The sequence below is a fragment of the Babylonia areolata genome, chromosome 24 (genome assembly GCF_041734735.1).
Source record: "Babylonia areolata isolate BAREFJ2019XMU chromosome 24, ASM4173473v1, whole genome shotgun sequence".
NCBI classification, from domain to species: domain Eukaryota; kingdom Metazoa; phylum Mollusca; class Gastropoda; order Neogastropoda; family Buccinidae; genus Babylonia; species Babylonia areolata.
Window position 1 is genome coordinate 17,252,094 of NC_134899.1, and position 15,801 is coordinate 17,267,894.

The window sequence follows — 15,801 nt, forward strand, 5'->3', positions numbered from 1 at the left end:
TAGCTTTGTCAGTCACTGATCAGTGTGTGTGAGTGAGTCAGTCAGTCACGTGGGTTACTGTGTGTGACCATCACAATCCAAGGGGGCGTGGCTTGCTGGCTGGCTCATTGTTGATGACAGCGCGTGTCGCTCGCCTTGAGCTTTCTGTGTGTTCGTTCCCAAGTGTGTATTGGTTTGTTGTTGTTGTTATTGTTGTTGTTTTGTGTGTGTGAGAGAGAGAGTGAGAGAGTGGGGGAAGGGGGGAGGAGATGTTTATAAAACTGAAATCAGAATGATATACAGAATTGTATGCCTAAATTACTTTGTAAATGCAACACTTGTAGAAGTGTGTGTGTGTGTGTGTGTGTGTGTGTGTGTGTGTGTGTGTGTGTGTGTGTTGTCATTTTGTTTTGTATGAGAAAGAGAATGAAGGGGGTGTGGCATACCATGAACCAGTTTCAGTGTGTGTGTGTTTTGGGGGTTTGGGGTGGGGTAGGTGTGTGTGTGTTTGTATTTCAGCTTCTGAAAACAATCAGAAATAAAATGGTACCATTTCATGATCTTTTTATCTGTAAAAAGAAATAATCCAAAAAACCCAACAAACTTAGTCTTTTATGCAATGTGTTTCAGGTATGCAGCATGGTGATGATCATGATGTTCATCCTGGACCATCTGGAGTTGACAGCTTGCCACAAACCTACAGCTGAAGACCAGCAGCAGCAAGACCAAAGGGCAGTAAACAAGCCTCCAGCAATTCTGGATTACAACAAAAACATGGGTGCCATGGTTCATCATGACCAACAGCTGCAGCCCTACGATGCCACAAGGAAAACCCTGAAGTGGTACAAATAGCTGTGTGTGTATTTTCTACAAATTGCCATGCTGAACGCACACATCCTCTACAAAAAAGCAGGTAACAGCAGTACACTCCTGGACTTCAGAAGGATGTAATTAGTGCCATGATTTTTGGTGACCAAGACCAAGACACTGCTAAAGATGACCACACTGTTTGTCTTGTGTGGACGACACTTCATCCCACCTACCCCACAGAAGGCCTGGCCACAAAGGAGGTGCAGAGTCTGCTGGAAGAAAGGACAAAGAAAGGATGTGAGGTTCTACTGCCTAGACTGCCCCAGCAAACCAGCACTGTGTCTTGAAGACTGTTTCTGCAAGTACGACACACAGCGTTTTTACTGGCGATAGATCCTGGGCGAGTACACCCTTTTCATTCTTGTGGACTGTGTTGGAGTCTTATGCACCTGGACACTGTTGCTCAGCCCTGACAGTGTGTGTGGCAGATCACAACAGTCACAAGAAAGACTGATTGATAACCTGGTTGATATTGTAGCACCTACATGATGGAATGACAGTCCCAATTTTTTTTTTTATTAATGCATTTTAAGGAATTTTTCTGTCAGATTGACTCATTATTTGAACATGTGAGTATTAAAAACAAAATCTTGGTTCATTTTCCCTTCATTTGATATGTACTTTTATGTACTTATCTTCAATACTTTTTGAAATATAAGCAAATTAAAACCATTGGCGTGTTTTTCTTGTTTTTCTGAAAATTTTCTCAGCATAGGCATAGCAAAACGTACTAGCAGTGAAGGGGTTAAAGCCTTCAGATCAGCATTCAGCTCTACTCTGCTCAAGCGCCCACCCTCATCATGCTGAAAACGCGACAAAATGCCTATGATGCAGACTTCAAATTGAAGGCGATCGACCTAGCAGATGACAGTGCAAGCGACGAACCAGCAGTGACCTCCACCTTGCGTTCATGTTCATCAAGTGAAAGTGAGGCTGAAGTCAGTGACAAGATGGCAGACAAAGCTGCGCTGGTTCTCTTCAACTCGGACACTGAAGACAAAGATTTCGGTGGATTCAGTGAGCAGGACGACATTGAATAAATTTTACTATCCCTAAATTATGGATCCTATTTTCGTTGTGGGTTTTTTTGTGTTTTTTTGGTGTGTGTGGCACTAGCAGTATTTTCACTTGCTTTTCTTTGTGTTGTTTCTGCTTGTGTTTATTTCATAACCTACAGTATTGACAACTTTTCTGTAGTATTGTATGTGTTCCAGTACCGGTAATGAGTGCAGCTTATAAGCCAGTGTGGCTTATGTGTGTATGAAGTTCAATTTTTTTCAAAATTTAGTGGGTGCGGCTTATATACCAATGTGCTCAATAGACCGAACTTTATGGTACTACTGATATTTATTCTTTTTTTCCTGGTGGTATGTGTTTTACAACTGTTTATACAGATTTTCATGTAGAAGGTGTGGAAAAAAAGAAAGGAAAAAGCCAAAATGTGTCACCAAAAGCCAAAGACAAGCAAAGTAAACAGTGCACTGAAACAACCACCTCCCAAAAGGGTTGTGTAAACATTCCCAAGTAGATTAACACCACTTACTGCAAAGCTTCAGCAAGCAGGTTCTCTTTCAGCTCCAGCTCTTTCCTAGCAATGTCCTTCTCCACTGCAAGACTGTCTCTGCACACACACAAATAACAACAATTATTGAAGATAAGAATAATCAGTTCAAGAGAAAAGATTTGACCAACCTCACCTGAGATATGGACTCCACCCATACAGGTATTATGCACAGAAGAAGGGAAAATTGCAAGATAAGCAACCCCTCATTACTACACTTATTTTGAATGGCACCATATTGTGACTATGACCCTGACAGTTTAGAGCATGCAAGTGAACACGACTGTTTAGAGCCTACAAACACAGAAGAGTACACTCACAGATCTATACAAGTGAACATGACTGTTTACAGCCTAAGAACACAGAAGAGCACACTCACAGATCAAGTGAATGACAGTTAAGAGCCTACGAAAACCAAAAAGTACACACGGTTATACAAATGAGTATGACAGTTTAGAGCCTTTAAACATAGAAGAGTACACACAGATTCTAATACATGTGAACTTGACAGTTTAGAGCCTAAGAACACACAAGAGTACATTCACAGACCTACAGTTAAGTGAACATGACAGCTTAGAGTTAGAGCCTACAAACACAGCAGAGTAGCTCAGTACCTGCTCTTCACCAAGCTGTCCACCTCGTTCTGCAGACGGTTCACCCTCTCCTGAATCCTGTCTCCCCACTCCTCACTCTCCTGCATCTCCTGCTCTGCCAGGTCCACTTTCTGCTGCAGCCGTTCAATCTCCTCTTGCAGCTCCTGGCAGGCCATGTCATGCTCCACCTGGTTAGAACCATCATCGTTGTTGTCATGGTAACAATGAACAGTAACACATTTCTGATTTTTGTCTAAAATGACACTACATGAAGACGTTAAACTGAAAAACACAAATACTTTTTTTCTTTTCTTTTTTCTTCTTTTTTTTGCATGGTCAGAATCGTTATGGTACACTGAGACTGACAATTTTTTTTCTTTTTTGGTCAGAATCATTGTTGTCAAGGTAATCAGGTAACAGTGGGGGTTAGAATCATCGTTATGGAAACAGCGAGTGCAGTAGTAACAAACTCATTTTTTCTTCAAGGCAAATGCTACATATTACATTCAGAGTTAAGTGTACAGTCAGAAGGAAAAAGTGGTAAAACTTTACAAGCACCTGTGAAAGAGAAGTGGGAGTAGAAAAGAAAAAAAGAGAAACTGTGGTGAGGTATGGAAATAAAATGAAGATTGGGAAAGAGTCATGGATTCTTCTGAGTTTTTTGTGATGGAATAACTTTTGTTTGACAAATCTTATTTCATATATATACCCAGCATGCACACCCCCGAAAGCCGAGTATAGCTGCCTACATGGCGGGGTAAAAACGGTCATACACATAAAAACCCAAACCGTGCACATAACACGTGAACATGGGAGTTACAGCCGACGAATGCAGAGGAAAGAGAATATATATACACAATGGTTAAGGCTTTGTTTGGACATTAAAAATTTAAAGTTGTTTTTTTTTTTTAAAGGCCCAAAAAAAAAAAAAGGAAATGAAAGAAAGAAAATGAAAGAACAAAAAATAGGAATAAATGTCAAACAAAATACCAAAATGGACAAAAAAAATACAATAAAGGAGAGAATAATTGTCATAGCGATGTGAACCTCATGGTGTGGTTGACTCACTTTTGTCAAATCAAAAGTTTAAAACCAGGATCCAAGGACCGCTTTACACTGAAGCATGTCTTACTGTTAATTATTTAATACAAAATAAAACCAGAAAAAGGGGAGAACACAAGCAGGGTTCCCAGGTGGTGGGCATGAAGCCAAAAAAGGACCTTTAAAGGACTTTATAAGGACCTCAAATCAGTTTAAAAGGACCTTTGCCGACATGACTTTACAGTACACCCCAATCTATTTGACATGCAGAACAGCAGACACTTACCTCTCATAAACGGAAGAACAGCTAATCCCATTTGACTGTCGTATTTAGTCTTTGCAATTCACGTCACTGTAGGCTAGGCCTAAGCAAAGCAGCAGCAGAGCAGGCGTGACTCACAGCCACTGTACGCACTACTGTTAGGGCCTAGGCCTATAGGCTGTATCCTCCTACAGTAAGTACTGAGTTTCAGACGATCGCGTCGGCATCTTTCAACGCGCTTTGCAACTTGCGGTTTTGGTGTCGAAGGTGTTTCAGTTTCGTTCTCAAGTCTCTTTCTCTTCATAAAACAGGACTTAACAGTACCTTTCAAAAATTAAAAGGACCTCCTGATGAGTTAAAAGGACCAACTTGCTGAATCAAAGCACTTAAAAGGCCTTTTGACCAAAATCCAATTCCTAAGGACTTAAAAGGACTTGAAAGGACCCTACGAACCTTGACAAGGCAAAATGCCAAAAAGGGAATGTGTATGATACAGAAACACTTTCAACCAATGAAGAAAACAAACAACAAAAAAACACAACAAGAAGACAATGAGGTGAGACAAAAAAAAAAACAATCATGGCGGCGTTATGTACCTGTTTGTCCAGGAGACTGCTTTCCAGCTGGGCCAGCTGTGCTTCCTTCTGACGCAGCTCTTCTCGCAGCTCCCCCACCTCCCTCGTCCTCAGCTCCCGGCTCTCCTGCAGCCTGCACTCCAACGCTGCACACTCCTCCTTCAGTCTCCGCTCCACTGCCTCTTGCTCCTCCCTCAGCCTGTGCTCCAGGGCTTGCTGCTCCTGCGTCAGTCTCAGTTCCATATCCTGCTGCATCTGGTGCTTGGAAGACTGGTGCTCCTCCTGAGACTGTTGAAGGCGCAGCTGGATGGCATTGTACTCCTCAAGGGTCTGCCCTAGGCGCTGCTCTGCTTGTTCACAGTCTTGCTGCAGCCGTCGGATCTGTGGGAAAAGGCACTCACAGGTTTGAGGCTTACACGACATTGTTATATACCCTGGCTGAGCTGTGTATCTATGAGTCAAAGACTAGTATTTTCTTCTTGAAAGTTTCAAAAAGAGACTGGAATTATCTCCCTAACAGCAAAGTTTTATAGTAGAAATGTATTATCGACTGTTAGTTGATTTCTTGTATGGCAGTGCGTTGTTTTTTGCGAATAATACATGCCAACAAACCCTCTGGAACCAAAACCAGGCAAGTACTGTTCCCCTTGTCTTTTCAGTTATCCCCCCACATATGAGGTGTAAATTTCAATAACGTTTTCGGAGAAAAAAAGAGAGGAAAAAAATCAATCATTTATCAATTTTCCATGTCAAAAATCACCTGCCCCTACCTCTGTCTGCATGCTGTCATATTCCTCCTGCCGCTGCTGCTGCGATGCTGACAGGCGCTGCTCGTGCTCTTGCTGCTGCTGTGACAGCTGGTTCTGCAGTTGTTGGTGCTGAAGGTGGGTGTCAGCCAACTGCAAGGACATCTGCTGCAGACGGTTGTTGTGTTCTTCTGCCAGTCGGTTCTGTAGTCCGTCCAGCTGCACTACCCCTGATTCAGCCAGCTTGGAGACGTAGCATGACACTTTCTGAAGGGACAACATTTGCTTACTGGTTAGTCAGCTACCTTGGAGATATAGCATGATACTTTCTGGATGGACAGCATTCACCTACTGATTAGTCAGCCAGCATGGGACATGTTCTGTGGGGGCAGTTCATCTACAGTAAGCTTAGAGCCTAGTCAACTACACATCGGCATAGGGATAGTTTACAGATGGATCAGTCTGTCTTCTGTCTGCATGTCAAAGTCTTTAGATGGACAGTGATAACAGACAGGAAGGAAATCGGGAACAGAAAGTCACAACAGCAGAGGGTGGGGGTGGGACCAAAAATTAGAGAGAAATAGACAGCCACGGAAAGAGAGGACAGAGAGAACAATATTAAGCAAAACTAAAGCTCCAACAAATGAAACTGTTTATCTCACTGCAGACGATGGAACACTATAGCGTTCCTGACATAAGGTAGCGTTCCGGACGACGGAACGCTATAGCAGTTTCGACAATTAAAAATTTGTCCACGTTTTCCTCATGGGGTAGCATAAAAATCACAGCTACATCGGGTATTGCAAACATGTCAAGGGTCGAATGGAAAGTTTCTTCGTGAGGTTCAGTAATTATACAATCGCTGGCCAGCCGTTGACCTTGGTACCCCACATGACAAGCTAATCTGCATACGTATTGAAAATGGCGTTGCAGGCGATACAAGTGGAAATTTTTGGAGCAAATTAGATCACGACAGTGGCTTTTTACTGCTGCTGAAGTGATTGAAATGCTTCAAACTGAAGGTTCGACATCGACGAGGATGATGAAGACATTGAATAAAGTATCTGCAGTGAAGAAAGCTACCAACAAGTTGGTACTGACAGTGACTCAGCTTTTGAGGGCTATGAAGAGAGGGAGGGTGGTGGGCGTATACACAATGTGAGAAGAGGGGTCAGTGGGTCAAGTACAGGGAGTTTCATTCAGTTACTTTGTGTTTTGTATTTTTTGTGATTTTTTTTCCTAACCCTAACAAATGGGTCCTCTGCAGGAGAAAGCAAGGGAGAAAACTATTCGTCCGGAGTGAGTTAACAAATGTATCAATATGATTTATCAAAAAAAAGGTTCAATGTCTAAAGGTTTTTTAATCTAACGATGCAATTCTGACCAGTAATAGTCATTTAATTTTAAAGCATTCACCTACAAGCAATTTTTCTCACTACATACCATCACATTTCGATGCGCTCGTTTTATCTGAGAATCAATTTGCTTGAATCCTGCAACAAAAAAATCATTAATACACGGCTTGAAATACTTCACATAACTGTGCACAGTTCATATGACTATCACATAAGAATTTGCTATATATTCATTTCAGCATGCATCTAGCATAAACTCCATCAAAAAATACTTTTTGATGCTAATGACCACCACACTCATTTAGGATGTTTAACTAGCAAATCATAGGGTTATTTTGCTGTAAATTCCACCTGAGGTTTAAACTGAGTAGAAAAACATAAAAACAATGTTCTGAAAAACGTGAGACTGACTGGGGAAGAAAAAATGGACTAGGACATCAGAAATTGAATACAGTGTTATTTTAAGTTCTTCCTGAAAGGTTACTTTTTTCTCCTAAGTTACGGGGAACATGTTCATTGAAAGACAGGAGTTACTGCATTCACCATTCCAACAATAACAACCTACTATACATCCAACATTCAGAAGATGTACAATGCACAGATCCTGGTACCTCACATGTATTTTACCCACACATCACAAGCATGCGTCTTCACTTTAAACATCTCACAGACATGCATGCACAATGGACAGATCATTCACCTCACAAACATGCGTCTTGTATGTTTAGTTACAACTAATACAAGTCTGCATCTTTATATGTGGGGAGAAAGACATATTGCAGGGACAAAATGAGAAATATTCCATTTTCTGGTTTCAAATTCACACATTTTCTTTTTGGATTTGTAACGTACCTCCATCAGAATCCGTTGTGCCAAGTTTCTCTTCATCTTCACTCTCTGTCACATCAGCATTCAGTTCTAAAAACGAAACCAGTTCACAGTTGCTTTAAAATGACATAAACAAAGCTTAGAAAAGACTTTTGTACACCCCAACAGAGAAAATTTCAGTTCCTTGCATGCTAGATTCTATGACTTCAGGCAATCTGTGTGTCAATAAACTGCAGTCTGTGTCAACCTGACTTGAAGCTCTCTCAACTGGAATAATAGTAAAGTACAAAAACATATTCCAGCCAACAAAGTAATGTTTTTCATGTTCGTTTTAGAGTTTTGTAATGAAATATCAGTGAGTAAAACTTGTCAGTATTTCTCTCCATATCTGTCTGTCCCCTGCACTGCAAAATATCCCTGTTAAAATTTCTACTTGACAGACCATGAGACACTATTACTGCTTTTAAAACCTGATTCATGCATTGGCCATCATTTTACAATATTTGATCTTATTCTTCCAGGAGACTCAACACATCTTGGCCTCCTGAGTTTTCATTCTGAGCAGGTTTTCCTTCAGTTACAAGCAACACTGAAGATGTACAAGATCCAAAAAGGTGATATGATCCCATGACAATATAATTGTTCTGATGTTGGCTGCAGACTGCAACAAATTTTCTGACTGTGTCATCACTTACTTTTACTGTTCATTGTGTTCAGAACATGACTGTTTACCATAAAAATAAAACTGGCAGCACTAACCCAGTCTGCTGAAGAGCTGTATCAGTCCATCAGAATGTTTGGCACACTGCTCTGTGTCGTTGACCAGAGCCAACAAAGCCTGAACAATCTGTTTCTGGGTGATCTGGATCTCCCGCTCCTTGCTGTGGATCTGGGTCTGTAAGGACTGCACCTCCTCCTTCAGCTTGTCCTCTTTCTTTCGTCCACTTGTCTCTGTGCTGGATACCTGACATTTCATTTCCTTCCCATCAATACATGCGTTGTTCATTTTGTGCAGTTACATTGGCCTTCAAAAGTTCCTTTGTTTTTTCTGATTTAATTGTTTTCTTTTCACTTATTGTCTTATTTTCCCCTTCTTGTGTAATTAAATAGATCCAATATATTTTCATTATGCTTTTCTTTTTTCCCCCTCTTGATGTTAAGATGGCAAACTATAAAAATCAAAGTACATATGTGTAGCTTTCTATGAATAAATCATTGAATCAAAGTTTTACACTTTTCTAACAAATCTCACAACAAAGCAGTGTGTACTGTCACACTTTTAGTATCCACAACCATTTTAAGGCAATGATGAATGTTACAAATGTCTCACTCTTCATTTTTTACTCTTATGTTTTTCTTTTCAAAAGCTTTCCAGTAGGAAAAGTGACATGCATAGAGTCCACCTAAAAACCAGTATCACATTAACAGTCTAAATATTTTCAAACAGAAGGTACATTAAACTACTAAAACAGCTTGATAACGTTACAGAAAGTGAGAACCTAAGACAATGAAGCCCATTTAAGACCAGATAAAAATAAAGAAATTTTTTTTAAAAAGCAGAAAGAAAAATGAGTGAAGAGGCCAAAACATTCTGACTTACTTGTTTCTGCAGGATCTCCAACCCTCTCTTTGCATCCCGTGCTTCATGTTCCAGCTGTGCAGAACGTGCCAAGCAGCTGGAGCGCTCAGAATTGGCAACGTTCAAACGGCCTTCAAGACGTTTCTGCTCTTGAAGCAACCGCTGCAGTTCTTTGTCTTTTTCACTCTTCTCTCTCAGCAGTCGACGAATCTGAATGAACCAGTCACACATTTCATTAAATACCGATTAAATACATGATTAACTCATTCTATACTGCCCGATGACTTCCTTCATTATTGTCTCTGTATTGGCCATTTGTTCATGTTACAAGAAAAATAACTAAAAAAAAAGAATGCAATCACATACAGCGGTGAAATTTTGTGATGATATAAAGAATAGAATGGACGAACATTATGCAAAGTTTTAAACCACTAATTGTTGACTGATTTATCCTATTTTGAAAAAAATCCATGTTTTTCACAACTGACATAAAGGGGGGTCAGTTTTTCTCAAAAACAAAAATTTTACAAATGTAGTCTTTTGTAACCATAGACACTTCCAAACTGTAGCAATTGAATGGGCAAATACGTATGCACAGCGGATATCCACTGTAGAGTCCGTTTGCAATTGACTTTGAGCCACAGTGCTTGCCGAAGTTGACGGAGACACCATCTTGTAAAGCGTGCGAGCGAGAAGGGTGACTGTATGCTGGCATGTATTGTACTCAAACAAAGGCATTTTCAGCCACATTAAAAGTACAGGTGCACTTTTGGGTGCCTGTAGAACAGAGCTGTGCTGTTTAGCTATGCACAAAACCGTTAACCTATGAACTAAGAATTTTTTAACTTGCGGAACGCTATAGCGCACCACAGTAACGAAGCGTACCTTAGTATAGAAAGAGTTAAAACTGATTTACTTAACTTCATGATTCACAACTGGCAGTGTATTGTGCACTTTCTAAACATAAAACACCACAAAATACACCATGATTGCATCCATCTTGGGTTCACTCTGAGCTTTTGAATAATGCTTTTACCTCATTTTCTTCCTTCTCCTTATATTCAGAAAAGCAACACTGCACAAACATGCACTGGATGTGATTGAAGGAATGATCCAACTTGCACTAGTTTCAACCGTCATTTATTTACATTGAGCAGGGTATCCTCACTTACCTCCAGTTCCATGTCCTTAATTCTGGACATATGTTCTGTTTGCTCTGGCTTTTTCACAGAGCCCTTTTTGGGCATGCTTTGACCAAGGGACTGAAACAAAAGGTCCATGGCAAATGGGAGACTGTATTCATTGGTATGTTTCATTGTTTGTTAGAAATACATACATGCAGGCACAAGATATACACAATCATCCAGAAAACCCCAGGCTTTGCATGCATACAATATGACAGTCAAACACACATGTAGAGACACAAACACACATATAAATGCATGGAGACTTGCACACACAGTCATGGTATCAATGCACAAAGATCAGCTGAAATGCTAAATTTGATAAAGTAGACATGTGAAAGACAGCGAGTAAAAAATATCAGAGTTAAATAAGGTAAAGAAGAAATAACAAGTTCAGGCTGGAATAGGAGCATTTTCATTTATCAAAAATTACATAACTATTATCACAAATACAAATGCAAAGTTGACAACAGCCACTTTTGCAAAAAAGATTTGCATGAAGCTAGAAACCAGTGGTAAGTACAGTTACTACTGCTCAAACAAGGACTGGATACAGATTAGAAACTAAGCATCTGTAACCTGAAGTTGTGCCAGTTACTCAATGTGCCTTCGTGGAAGCAAACATCAATGTTTTTGTTTATTGTTTATTCTTCTGTCCCTCTGAGCACATAAATCATGAAACCATGCAGTAAGTAAATCTATCATCAATCTGACCTCTGTGCTGGACGAAGAGATGGACAGGTGGTTTGATCCTTTGATAGGTGTGCTGCAGAGACTTGGGTTGCTCAGTGACAACACAGAATCTTGTCTCAAGTTGTCACTGACATCTGAAATCAATACAGCACTTCAACAAGAGTGTCTGCACAAGAACATCCAGAAATGTAAGAATATCATTTGAAGCAAACACAATTCCTCTCTTCATCACTGTTTTCATGAAAAAGCATGTGTCCACTTTCCAGCAGAGAAACCTAAAATGATTATGACTAGAAAGTATGCCTGCCTGCCTGCCTTTATATATATATATATATATATATATATATATATATATATATGCAGCAATGCAGATTTGATCAGAATATCTAGCATTAGACTTTTCTTTCACCTAGAGTGACCCTTAGAAGGCAACTTGGGACTCCCTAGAAATATAAGTAGTACTAGAAGAGTCCCTGGAAGTGGGGCTCTTCAGATTTTTATATTATCAAAAGCCCTGACAGTACAGCGTCTGCAAGAAACATACAAAACAGCTACCTAAGCAAAACCTGCTCTCCGAAATTCATAGGTGTGGACAAAAATAATGTTCACTCATTTGCTGAATTATCTAACCAAATTCAACTTGCAAAGATGTTTTTATATCAAACATTACCAACACTGACAAAACTGATTTCAAGAGAGTCAAATGACATAAGCTGGATGTGAAGGAAACAAAGGCAGAACCAGATACTCACCTTTTGGGTGTTTGAATCTCTCTCCCTTCTCAATGACACCACCAGAGGCTTTGACATGGTACCTGGGATCATAGGCACCCACTGGTGGTGCACACCCTGATCCACAAAAATCATGCATCAAAAAGTAGTCTAATGAACTGATCACTTCATCATACACAGCTTGCCAAATACCTCTACTCTCTTTGATGGGAGGAAGGAAATGGGCAAAGGAGAACAGTTCAAACACAATTACATTTACAGCTACTAACAATGCACTGCTGCACTGTCTTGTGGTGTTGGCTTAGGCTATCTCGATAGATCTCCACATCAATAGATCTCGTCTTGATTATGATTTCATGTGGATACTAGGACTGGAACTAGATGATGTTGATAATATGGACACAAGTGATTTATGATTTTGTAAAGGTGAATTAACTTATGTCTTCTCCGTCTTTCCTTCAAAGTTCAATGGACAAAGACCAGACTCCTCACACAACTTTTCATGACTTGTCCTTAACTACCCATACCATGGTTGATTCTGATTGCCTCTAAATGCAGCTGTTCTAGTATGCTTGTGTGTTTCCTAGTGCAATTGTCCAACACAATATCAGACCTGTGCACCCCTCAAGTAACCTTTTCAGTACTGTCATAAACAGTCTTCAGTATTTTTCACTGGCTTTCAGAATTTTATCACATTCAATCAATACTGACCATTGCTAGCTCTCTCTCTCTCTCCCCATCCTCCCTCCCACTCTTATAAAAGAAAAATGCTTACCTTGCAATATCCAACAGCCATTTTCATGTCCGGAACAAAAAATGTTTTGTATTCTAGATTGTTGAGAAACTGGATTTTGGTTTATCAAATCAGATTTCTGTATATCTCTTTTTTTTCCAGGAACATATACTGAAATAAAAATACGGGGGGTGCACAGGTCTGCTATATCAATGTGTACACCTATGTGTTTGTGTATGTGTGGGCACACATGCATGCATGCATGTAATCTATCAATGGAGGAGGTGAGAGTGAGTGTGCTTGGCTCACTCATTCAGTCCTATTTCAAGAGCAGATATCTCTTGAATTTCTTCATCATGCATTCAATTAACTAGCATGCACACACACACACACACACACACACACACACACACACACACACACAAAGAAATAAACAAAATACACCTAAGTGATGTTTTCAGCTTGTAGGCTTTTGATTTATTAGTTGAGATCTATTGATGTGGAGATCTATTGACGCAGGGATCTATCCATGAGGAGATTATATCGACACAACCCCATTGGCATAAACACTATCGCGGATCTGAAAAATCTGCTGGTTTTTTCATATCTTTAATGATTATGAATATATATATATATATATATATATATATATATATATATATATATGTGTGTGTGTGTGTGTGTGTGTGTGTGTTTGATTCATTTAATGTCTATCCACATTAAGTGATATTAGACCACAAAAAAAAGGAGGGGGGGGGGGAGGAAGGAGGGAAAGGGTAAGGGGAAAAAATTACAACATTTACAACAATCTGGCTAAAACAATAACTTCCAAACTTGGAGATAAAAAAAAAGGACTATCCAACAAAGATTTGAAACAGTGCAACATTAGCAGTGACAAGTCCAAGATATAAACACGAATCCTGGAAAAAAAAAAAAAAAAGAAGTTATAACAGCAACTCAACTGGATTATTCAACGATGATTTAAAGAAACTGAACAATAAAAGTGATGAGTCCAATATTTCTTGCATCGGAAAAGATGCTAGTACAGGTATATGACATTTTAACATGTCGCAAGTAAACACATGATCACTTGTTATAGGATTACCACATATACAGGAAACACTTTTTATGTATTTTGTCTTGAAACAGTTCAGTTTCCATCTGCAGATCAATGATGCAATCTGCCTTTTACTGTAAATGTGTTGTTCATGTTTACCAACAATTCCATAAATATTACCCATTTCTTCGTATAAGTTGGAACGGCCCATTTTCCTTTCTTCTGACTGAAAGTATGATCGCTCGATTTGTTCTACTATACTTTAACATTCCTGCAATGAAAATGGAAGAGATAAATATGTTGACTCAGCTGATTCCTTTGCTCCTTTTTTCGCCAAGAGATCAACCTTCTCATTATAAAGAAGGCCACAATGCGAAGGAATCCAGATAAATGTAGTACTAGTACTAGTGTGTGTGTGTGTATGTGTTTGTGTGTGTGTGTGTATAAAGATATATCTATACATGCATAAGCGTTTACAAATTCTTGTACACAAATAATATGAAATCAAATGACAAATCATGTTGCTGATACTATTATGCTGACTACAGGTGGCCAAAGCAAATGTGTTTGCACACCCAGACGTGTGGAACTGATCAGTTGATTATGTGCATCTGCCCCTGTGTGTGCATGAGTGTGAGTGTGTGTGTGTTTCAAATACAGGTCAGTGTGTTTATTCATGTTTGACAATGATTATCTAATTTAAATGCTTGAAGTGAATATAGCAATAAACTATACTGCAACAAGTGTCTTCTTCCTCCATTCGAATATCCACAATCATCTGTTTGATTTTGCGATACTGTTATGGTCGAAGTCTGATGGTCAGATGGTTTTAAAACTAAATGAATATTTTTTTAAATAAACAAAAATTAGAAATTAAAACGTTTTTCAAAACTACACTTGACCCAGCAAGACCTGTTCAACAGGACCAACATGATGCTGAGTCAGCAGGAACCCCTAAGCCAGAAGGAAAAAAAAAATGAGTGGGCAATGTCAGTATGTGTGTACATCACTACATGGTTTGCACATTATACATGTACTGTCTCAGTGTGGAACCACGACTTCTTTATTCCATGGATTATCCAGCATATTATACAAGATTACAACACCACTATTTCTTCAGTTGTGGGATCGTTAGTTGTTGCAAGAGAAACAGTGATATGATTCAAACCTCTGCAAAAACAACAACAAAAAACACCCCAAAAAATAACAAAACGAACTGTGATCAGGGAAGATCTCATCAAAAGTTGAAAATTCTGCTACTTTTTTCCCCCACGAGTGTCAAAAGGAGTGAAGATGACCTTGCGGTTAATTCTCTCTAAAACTGAAAGACAGAGAGGGGTGGGATAAGAACCCACTAACCGTTCGAATAGTTTTCCATCGTTTGCAGTTGGCAACTGTTTCCCATCATATTTGGTACTCTACAGTAGTGACGTGTTTGCAACACTGTGTGAAACGTTGCAAAACTGAATGTAAGCCGAAAAAAACATCAATTAATTCAAACAGGCGATACCCTGCCTTCAGTTTGACCACACTCATGCAATCAACCACTTTAATACAAACCTGATGTTTCGTTGAAACGTTTGACTTGGGCTTTAGGAAACGACATCCTTAAGATTTTAAATCAGCCGCGACCTGCTTCTTCCTCACATTTGACAACATTCAGCCAATCGTCATGCGCACCTTGAAATCCCGCAGACACGAGATTAGACGAGAACTATTTGAGAGTACTTGGTTAACAGCCACAAATGCAAAAAAGATCAAAATACCCCTTTGACACGAAAAACACGATAAAGCACCCATCACTGGATAATCAATCTGAAAAACAACAACAGAGTAATATCCAGTTATTAGCAATCTAAATTTCTGGAGCTACATGCACGGTATATTTCGTGTGCGTTGCAAAGCAGGCATGAAGTATAACATAGATAACCGTGAATCATTTGAACTTTGTCATCCCGGCGCGGCCGCATTCTAAGAGTTAGTTTTAATGTGGTGTAAATTGCCTGAAATCCAC

The 15,801-nt window shown here is 39.5% G+C and overlaps 1 protein-coding gene across 2 annotated transcripts in view; it reads right to left on the bottom strand.

The window, feature by feature from the left end:
• The window catches only part of LOC143299070 (uncharacterized), a 32,800-nt gene extending 17,356 nt beyond the window's left edge, over positions 1 to 15,444 (bottom strand). For both annotated transcript variants that reach the window (XM_076612173.1, XM_076612172.1), the window contains exons 1-12: positions 15,348 to 15,444; positions 12,019 to 12,114; positions 11,288 to 11,400; positions 10,562 to 10,651; positions 9,411 to 9,599; positions 8,570 to 8,774; positions 7,835 to 7,900; positions 7,071 to 7,120; positions 5,652 to 5,894; positions 4,903 to 5,262; positions 3,025 to 3,191; positions 2,393 to 2,470 (exon numbers count right to left, since the gene is read on the bottom strand). In XM_076612173.1, coding sequence (XP_076468288.1) covers positions 2,393 to 2,470; positions 3,025 to 3,191; positions 4,903 to 5,262; positions 5,652 to 5,894; positions 7,071 to 7,120; positions 7,835 to 7,900; positions 8,570 to 8,774; positions 9,411 to 9,599; positions 10,562 to 10,651; positions 11,288 to 11,400; positions 12,019 to 12,114; positions 15,348 to 15,393 — 1,703 coding nt within the window. In that variant the 5' untranslated portion in view covers positions 15,394 to 15,444. The remainder of the gene's footprint in view (positions 1 to 2,392; positions 2,471 to 3,024; positions 3,192 to 4,902; positions 5,263 to 5,651; positions 5,895 to 7,070; positions 7,121 to 7,834; positions 7,901 to 8,569; positions 8,775 to 9,410; positions 9,600 to 10,561; positions 10,652 to 11,287; positions 11,401 to 12,018; positions 12,115 to 15,347) is intronic.
• Positions 15,445 to 15,801: the final 357 nt, after the last annotated feature.